This window comes from Somniosus microcephalus, chromosome 26, assembly GCF_052327205.1.
Source record: "Somniosus microcephalus isolate GS21.2 chromosome 26, FLI_Smic_1.0, whole genome shotgun sequence".
Lineage (NCBI taxonomy): Eukaryota > Metazoa > Chordata > Chondrichthyes > Squaliformes > Somniosidae > Somniosus > Somniosus microcephalus.
Window position 1 is genome coordinate 9,203,554 of NC_141012.1, and position 9,662 is coordinate 9,213,215.

General features: G+C 48.6%; 1 protein-coding gene across 2 annotated transcripts in view; it reads left to right on the forward strand.

Moving 5' to 3' along the window:
- The window catches only part of ttc12 (tetratricopeptide repeat domain 12), a 62,821-nt gene extending 53,843 nt beyond the window's left edge, over positions 1–8,978 (forward strand). For both annotated transcript variants that reach the window (XM_085967793.1, XM_085967795.1), the window contains 3 exons: positions 337–436; positions 5,786–6,011; positions 7,604–8,978. In XM_085967793.1, the coding sequence (XP_085823919.1) occupies positions 337–436; positions 5,786–6,011; positions 7,604–7,673 (396 nt within the window). In that variant the 3' untranslated portion in view covers positions 7,674–8,978. The remainder of the gene's footprint in view (positions 1–336; positions 437–5,785; positions 6,012–7,603) is intronic.
- Positions 8,979–9,662: the final 684 nt, after the last annotated feature.

Below are 9,662 nucleotides of genomic sequence, written 5' to 3' on the forward strand. Positions count from 1 at the left end.
CGGGTGAGACCAGAAAAGAGCCTCCAAACTCTTGAGTGGATCAACTGAATATTTGGCAATGATGCCTCTGCCGTTCAATAGCCTGCTGACACTAACCAGGCTCACACTTGAATAATAAACACTTGGGCACGGTACCAAAGAAGTGCTGGTGCTTGTGGAATCATACCTCAGCGAGAACGGACATCTTTAATGTGGTAGGGAAGTGGGTTGGGCGTGGAGAGGATAAATTGGGAATTGGGGCAAAGAAAAAGAAAGATGATTATTCAAACTTTTGTTCATCTGCTTGCTTGACTCCCACTGTGTGCACATCCACAGTTTGGTTTGTTTGTGTTTCAGGCTGGTGGGAAGACAACTACACGATATGCTGTGAAGACCTTGGCAATCTGCAGTGGAAACAGCGAACAGGCTCGAGAAGAGATTGTCAAATGTGATAAAAGTATGTGATAATTAGCTTCCCGTTTGGGCAATCTTTTAAAATGACTTTCTCACTGAGCTTCAACAAGGCATCTGGGGGCCGAGTGGGTGGAAATAGAAAGAAAGACTGACTTCAGGACGTGCCAAAGTGCTTTACAGCCAATGAAGTACTTTTTGAAGTGTAGTCACTGTTGTAATGTAGGAAACGCGGCAGCCAATTTGCGCACAGCAAGCTCCCACAAACAGCGATGTGATAATGATCAGACAATCTGTTTTGGTGATGTTGATTGAGGGATAAATATTGGCCCAGGACACCGGGGATAACTCCCCTGCTCTTCTTCGAAATAGTGCCATGGGATCGTTTACGTCCGCCTGAGAGAGCAGACGGTTCCTCGGTTTAATCTACAGTGCGGCGCTCCCTCAGCACTACACTGGAGTGTCAGCCTAGATTTTTGTGATCAAGTCTCTGGAGTGGGACTTGAACCCACAGCCAGTCTGACTCGGAGGCGAGGGTGCTGCCCACTGAGCTGACACTGCAGCACAATCTATTTATAATCATCAGTAAACAGAACATTATTATAATGGTGGGTGTGTACTTTATTAATACATTGTCTAATCATATATAAAAAAAAACTAACCCTGGTAATCTGAAGTAAAAGCAATGGGGTCAATTTTCTGGCCGCCGTTGGGCGGCTTTTCATGCGGCCAGGGGCCAAAAATCGGCGAAAAGCGGGTCGGGACCCCCCTCCGCCTGATTCCCCGCCCCGTCCAACTTTCGGACCGCTGTTTCTCCGCGACCTGCTTCAGTCCCGGCCGCCGCTGGCGGGACTGGTCGTCGGAGCACTAATAAGCAATTATCAGCTTGTTGAGGTAGATTTTCCGGGGCCGTTGTGACTTTGGGGCTTTCCCCACCTGAAACACGCCTGCGGGGAACCCCGCTGCTGAGACCTGGCGTGAAGCTTGCCGGCTTGCTTGCTGTCAGCTGCAGGTCAATCGGAGAAGCTGCGATTTAAAGGGACAGCACTTGTATGTTGAAGGACCTTGTTGTTGCAGGTTTGGGGCTACTTCTTCAAGGCTTAGGCACAGCTGTGGAAGGCTGGAGCCTCACACACTTCTCCAATGCGATCTCCTGGGAAGCCCTCTCACCACCCTCACTCAGCGCTTCCTCAGCGGAGGCATCTACGAGAAGCATGGGACGCCTTTTTTTCCTTCCCTTCTTGCCATTAGAGGATCTCCAGCAGCAGAGGCGGCAGCAGCAGAATCAGGAACAGCAGGATCAGCAACAGGAGCACCAGGCTGCTGCTCACTCACCTGAAGCTGCACAGGCCAGAAGGGGCCAGCGCTTGGAAGTGGCTTGAGAGCACCTTGCTGCGCTTCAGGGGGCCATGGTGACCCATATCTGCACTGGCAGTCCTACTCAGAAGGACTTCCATGAAGGTCTGGTTTCTCTGTTCAATAGATGGCCAACGCTCCTCAAGAGATGTCATTCTCTTATGAGCACTCACCATGTTTTCCGTACCCTGGCGAGTTATCTCCTCCATGGAGGTTGCCAACCTTTCCATGGTGATGCGTTCATGCGCCAATGACTCCACAAAGGCTCTGCTCATGGTCGCTATGGACTCCTCCATTCGCTCCACACTCGCAGCGACCCTGGAGACAAAACCTGCCAGAGACTCCTGCATCTGTGCATGGAGATCCATCACCTCTTCTCTTGCGGACGGACCCAGAGGCAGAGGGTCGACATGCAGCGCAGCTGAGCTGAGCTGGCAGAGTCCTGCGCCCTCCGACGAGGACTCTCCACTGCTGTCCCTGTCTCCAGAATCTGCTGAGGCTCACTTGTGAGCTGTGAAACACCAGGTGACAACACTATTCTATGTCCCGAAGGTCCCCCCGAGGTGTGAGTGTCTGCGCTGGTGCTGGGTGCGCTTACTTCTGCTGATGCTGCGCCCTCAGATGTTGGAGCTTCCTCTGAGGAGTCTGGCTGCACAGCCTCTTCCTCCTCCACAGTGGGGACGGGGGCTCTGGATGGTACTGTGGGGGAGTAAAGGAAGGAGTTAGAGATGTAATGCCAAGGTTCTTCTGGTGACTCCCAGCGAGTTGGCATCTGCTGACACCTGCATCCATGCAGCATTGGTCTCAGTGAGAGGCCTCTTCCTCCCTGACCTAGGGAAGAGGACCTCCCTGTGGGCCCTAACCCCATCCAATAATGCCTGCAGTGAAGCCTCGTCGAATTTGAAGGCAGCTCGGGGTCTGGCACTGGCCACAGCTGCTGCAGGCTCCTCTGCCATCCTGTATGGTTCGTTTGGAAGCCTTCAGAGGATGCAGTGCTTGCTATGGACCTTGAAAGCACCACGAATGATGACATCATAGTGTGGGGATTTCTGACTCGAATTGGACAATTAGCAAGGCTTCCCACATGCTGGGAATTAATTGGCCACTTGAGGGAAAATTGCGTGGAGCTGGCTGACACTTTTTTATGCGTGTCAGAAACCCCACATTCGGGGAAACCCGACCATTTCCCACACAAGCCGAAAATCGGGGCCAATGTGAAGGTGGAGACCAAACTAATTGGCACCTGAAATGGGAAGATAAACTCAATAATCAGCCTAAATTTATTTGTTGTCTGGTAATGGCCGATGCCACCAGAAGCTGCATGTAGTACCCATCCCTACCTACTGCCCCTGAGAACTAGGGATGGGTAATAAATGCCACTTTACTCACATCGCCTAGATTCAGAGCGGTTGCAGTCCTTGTGCCGATGGTGCTGCCATGATTTTGAGCCAGCAATGATGAAGGAATGGTGACGTATGTCCAAGGTATAATGATGTGCGACTGATAGGTTAACATTTTGGTTGTGGCTCCCTCTTTCTTGCGGTGCTGATTGACCTGCTGTTCATTCGAAACGTTTTATGTTTTTTTTAGTGCTGCATGTGCTTGCATATACGGTGACTCGCGTTTAAGACATCTCCCCAAACTTCCATTTAAAATTTTTTAAAAGCCTGAACGCAATACGCCACCCTTGTACAAGGCACAGGACACAATTGTGAAGCTTCTAAACACCATAATTCTCACCTTCATGTTGACTGTTTTCCATGTTCTCTCTGTTCTGCACGTCAAACTGTGCAGTACCGAAAGCTGCTGCTCTGCTGCTCCAGAGCTGTGGGCCTAGAAATTGGGTTTTGGTCTTGCCAGGGCTGTAGCGCCAGAAAGTTTGCGCCAGCGGTAATGCGGCAGCGCGCGCCGAAAATTCGGGTGCGCCGGGCCCAGACGGCAGCGGGCGCTAAAACCCTCCTTTAGCGCCTCAAAACGGGCGTGAACTTGGGTTTCCCGGCGCTAATCCCCCGCTGCGGCACCCGATGCGGTGCGGCAGGCGGGGGAACTGCAGGCCTCCTCCTCCTGTTAAGGAGGAGCTGCCTGCAGCCGACAACTGTCCGGCGGATTGACCCGACATCTGAGCCCGGCACCTCGGGGAAGTGCCGGGCTCGCATCAGACACTGATCAGGGCCGCGGGGGGGGAATGCAGGAGTCCGGGAAGGGAGGTGCGGGCAGGCGGCCGCCGGGAACGCGGCCGGCCGCCGCTCCACCTTTATGCGCCGGCACACACTGGGGGAAGACTCTGTTGCCAGAGTCTTAGTTGCGCCTGCCACGGGCGAGGCGGGCGCAACTGAATTTCAGCTTGGGGCCGGGTTACCACGGCAACCGGGACGCTGCGCACACCGATGACGTCATCGGTGCCGGCGCAGCGCTACCGGTGCAACGCCAATTTAGGGCCCCAGGGAATTTCTCAACTGGCCATAACTCCGGCGCTAGGCCCTCTAGCGCCTCAAATGCGGCGCTAAGCCTACCGAATTTCTAGGCCGTGATGTTTAGACGTCAGCTCTCCCTCCCGACTCCTGTCCTGTCTCCCATAGCTGACTTTACATCTCCTCCCCTGCTGCGCTCATTTTAGATAAATGAACCCAGGACGGGTGCTGATGGAGGGAACATAAGAGCATAAGAAGTAGGAGCAGGAGTAGGCCGTACGGCCCCTCGGGCCTGCTCCGCCATTCAATAGGATCCCTGCCCTCTTCCCGTAACCCCTTATTCCCTTATCAGCTAGGAAACTGTCTATCTCTGTTTTAAATTTATTTAATGTCGCAGCTTCCACAGCTCTCTGAGGGAGCAAATTCCATAGATTTACTACCCTCTGAGTGAAGAAGATTCTCCTCATCTCAGTTTTGAAAGGGCAGCCCCTTATTCTAAGATTATGCCCCCTAGTTCTAGTCTCACCCATCAGTGGAAACATCCTCACCGCATCCACCCGATCAAGCCCCCTCACAATCTTATATGTTTCGATAAGATCGCCTCTCATTCTTCTGAATTCCAATGAGTAGAGGCCCAACCTACTCAACCTTTCCTTATAAGTCAACCCCCTCATCTCCGAAATCAACCGAGTGAACCTTCTCTGAACTGCCTCGAGAGCAAGTATATCTTTTCTTAAATATGGAAACCAAAACTGTACGCAGTATTCCAGGTGTGACCTCACCAGTACCCTGTATAACTGCAGCAAGACTTCCCTGCTTTTATACTCCATCCCCCTTGCAATAAATGCCAAGATTCCATTGGCCTTTCTGATCACCTGCTGTACCTGCATACTAACCTTCTGTGTTTCATGCACCAGGACCCCCAGATCCCTTTGTACTGTAGCACTTTGCAGTTTCTCTCCATTTAGATAATAACTTGCTCTTTGATTTTTTCTACCAAAGTGCATAACCTCACACTTGCCAACATTATATTCCATCTGCCAAATTTTTGCCCACTCACTTAGCCTGTCCATGTCCTTTTGCAGGTTTTTTATGTCCTCCTCACTCACTGCTTTCCCTCCCATCTTTGTATCATCGGCAAACTTGGATACGTTGCACTCGGTCCCTTCCTCCAAATCGTTAATATAGATTGTAAAGAGTTGGGGTCCCAGCACTGACCCCTGCGGAACACCACTAGTTACTGATTGCCAACCCGAGAATGAACCATTTATCCCAACTCTCTGTTTTCTGTTTGATAGCCAATCTTCCACCCATGCCAGTATATTGCCCCCAATCCCGTGATTTTTTATCTTGTGCAGTAATCTTTTGTGTGGCACCTTGTCAAATGCCTTTTGGAAGTCCAAATACACCACATCCACTGGTTCTCCTTTATCCACCCTGTTTGTTACGTCCTCAAAGAATTCGAGCAAATTTGTCAAACATGACTTCCCCTTCGTAAAACCATGCTGACTCTGTCCGATTAAATTATGCTTATCCTTTTATTTTTCCTTGCCAATTTGTTGGTACTTTTTAGAAACCCCGCCCACCTTTTCTAAATGCTGCTTCTCTCTCCGTTGTCCCATTCCCAGAGTTCAGTGGCCTAAGGATGTTGCTGCCTTCGGACGATGAGCTGGTGGCGGCGAACACCGCCTTTTGCCTTTCGCACTGCTTCGAGATCCCGGGAGCTGCTGCGTCTCTGCTCAAGACCGACATCGTCAGATCGTTGTTAAAGCACGCTGGTGGCGACGCCAAGGAAAATGCCCTCCAACAGAATGCAGCGATTGCTCTGGGTAAACTCTGCTTGGCAGAACCTAGGTAAGGTTTAACTTCAAGTCTCAACATTAAGGGATTAGCACATGCCTGCAGTTTCACACAGCCTGCAGTAGAAACATAGAAAAAATAGGAGCAGGAGTCAGCCATTCGGCCCTTCGAACCTGCTCCGCCATTCAATATGATCATGGCTGATCCTCTATCTTAATACCATATTCCCGCTCTCTCCCCATACCCCTTGATGCCTTTTGTATCTAGAAATCTATCTATCTCCTTCTTAAGTATAGTCAGTGACTTGGCCTCCACAGCCTTCTGTGGTAGAGAATTCCACAGGTTCACCACCCTCTGAGTGAAGAAATTTTTCCTCATCTCAGTCCTAAATGTCCTACCCCGTATCCTGAGACTGTGACCCCTGGTTCTAAACCCCCCCCCAGCCAAGGGAAACATCCACCCTGCATCCAGTCTGTCTAGCCCTGTCAGAATTTTATACGTTTCAATGAGATCCCCTCTCATTCTTCTAAACTCTAGTGAATACAGGCCTAGCCGACCCAACCTCTCCTCATAAGACAGTCCTGCCATCCCAGGAATCAGTCTGGTGAACCTTTGCTGCACTCCCTCTATGGCAAGTATATCTTTCTTAGGTAAGGAGACCAAACTGCACACAGTACTCCAGGTGTGGTCTCACCAAGGCAGTATCAATGAAACTAACGGGATGCAACGTTAAGAAGTTGCCAGGCCCGGGAATCGTTTAATTTTCCCATTTAATGTTAGCAGAGACCTGACTGTGCTGAACGCTCTTTAACATTAACGTTTAACTAGCCTTTTGACACCAGTGAGTGGAGCATCATTACAAACATTATGTAGAATTTACAGCACAGAAACAGGCCATTGGGCCTAACTGGGCTGTGCCAGTGTTTTTGCACCACACCAGCCTCCTTCCACCCTATCCACATGTGTGCATAGCTCCATTTCCCCTGGCCAGAGAGCACTGAAGCCAGCAGAGTTACTTGGGTCTGCATTTGCTTGAATCAGGCACCATCTCAAACTGGTACAGGTAGACTATCCTTTATCCGAACTTCCGAAAACCTCTAAAAACCGAAAGTTTTTTCGTTCAGCGTAAGTCGTGCGCACGACATGACCAGAGTGGCGCACGACTTACGCTGAGCAGGGCAGAGGGTCACAGAGTTCCCTCCTGGGTAGGAGATTGCAGGCCAAGCCGGGCAGTGTGAAGGAGGTACCGGGAGGGTGAACCCAACAATACAGCGGCCCGTCCGATAGCTGCAGCGGCCCGTCCGACATTCTTTTCTCCCCCCGACCCGACCCGAACCGCGGCCTGTCCGATATTCTTTTCTCCCACCCGACCCCCGACCCGAAAATACTAATTTCCCAGTCTTATAATAATACCTTCTGAAATCCGAAAAATTCCGAAAACCGAAACTCAGCTGGTCCCAAGGCTTTCGGATAAGGGATAGTGTACCTGTACTTTCAATATAACCACTGTCTTAAAGAGTGAAAATCCCCAAAGATCTCTGATTTTTTTTAATAATAAGTTCTGACAGAAAACAGCTACCACTGAAAATGATTAACGAGTTTCCCTTCTGCTGGTTAGTTTCTAATATTTCTCTTGCTGTACTCAGGCATAAGATTGAACTCCGAGAGCTACATGGATTGGAAATTCTGATCTCCTGCATGAAGTACATAAAGTGAGGATGTAACGTTACCAGCCGTGGCTCAGGGATTGTGTACACGATGATAATGCCTCTCGGGAATTGTCTAAAGGGACTGGTTACTCTACAGACATTTTGCATCTCGGATTAATTGGAGGTGGAAGACATGCAACATAGGGCTTGTTGACGTTTAATACACTCTGACTCTGACAGTGCTCTTCCAAACTTTACTCACATTTTCTTCCTAAGCTGCAAAATCAGCATCCTACACAGTCCTCCTCACCGCATCACTCTGTGCTGAAATCAGGGTTTATTACTACGGCTCTTTTTCAAGCTCATTTTTTTCCCAGCACCGCCAAAATGTGGAATGCTTTCCCACGCTCATTATTCCCCCCCCCTCCCCCCCCCCCCCCAATTATCCACAACATTTTAAGTTCTAAGCTTGGCTAACATTACTTCTCGATTTACCTAGTCTTCCCTTCTAGGTTTTCCAACCTTTGTTGGTGCCTTGGACTATGGGCCTCGGCCCTTAAACCAGGTTTCCCAACTTAAAAAATAAATAAATCGTAATTTGTGATTGTCACATTTATAATTTTAAAGTTAATTCATCAACCATAACTAATTTTAGCAACAGAAAAAAGACCATTAAGCCTGTCCCATTTTTTGATATATTCCCACCACACCTGCCACTATTCTTGCCTTATCTCTCGATCTCTACTCTCTCCACCAAAGCATTTAATTGTACATTGAGTCCATTTATAATGTCCCTGTCAGTAGCCTTTCTTGATGATTTATTTCACAAATCTATTGCTATTTGGCTCTGAAATGTTGCTGTCTGAGTGCTTAGCGCTATTTTACAAGAGAAGTTAATCCATTTAAAATAAGATTTACACCTCCATTAAAATAGAGGATAAAAAGATTACATGCAAACGCATTAAGACTTTGTACGCTAAGACTTGCACAGCATACTTTTAAGGTGTTTCCAAGATTTGTACAGTCCCGATTTGTGCAAACTAATGGACCTCCTGCTAGGCAATTCCCGCTGGTATTAAATCCTGTTCTTTCAGGGATTTATGCTGGATAATAGATGCTGTGAGGTTTCATCAGTATTGTAACTCATTTGAGTCCTGGCAGTGCTTAGCTCTTACCATAGATCTTGGAAAATGAGACCAGTGGAAGACTCGTGTGGACTGTTAATGTCAATTTCTGCTGATTCTCATCTCATATATTAAAGCAAGACTTCCATTTCTGGTGTAACTGTTAAAACCAATAGTAAATTTTTTTGTACATTTTGATCCTTTATGTATAACTAGTTAACGCAATAAATCTTACAAAACGAAGTAAATTTAAGCTATTCAAGGCATTTTCTATTTTGAACAGCAGAATCTAAACCTACTATTTTATATGTTCAAATATAGAGTGTGTAAAAAAAGAGGGCTGGATTTTGTGAATGGAGATAAGTTGGAGGCGGGCCTGCTGCTTGTCGGGTCTAAGTCCTGCCTCCATCATCTTCTGGCCAACCAGTGGGATTTTCCCCTGATTGACTTTGTTAAGCCCGCTCTGCGGGCTCAGCAGGCCAATTAGGGGGAAGTCACTGACGCTCAGAGCACGTCAAATCTAACGTGCTATCTGTCAAGATTTCTTGAACAATGAAATGTCAGCGTTTGATAGCTCTGTGAAGCTGTCAAACACTCAGATTCTGTGTAGTTTGATGAGCCCTTGTGTTCAGGACTCATCAAACCTTTCTACTTTGTAGATTTCAGATGACTGTTCGTTTGGAGGATCCAACAGCCAGTCTGTGAAATCTACAAGGAAGATGTCGGGACTCCCCATCCAGAGCAAATGAAGGCTGTAGGCAGAAACAAAGGTATGTGAACAGTTTTTAACAACTTACACTCCCCTTACATACTTACCACTCCACACTTGCACCCATCACTCACCTCTACATCTTACTTTCAGACCCCTCTGACCCCCACAGACCTCCTACTCGACTTCTCCAACCCGGCAGGGTTCTCCGAGGTCGGGAAGC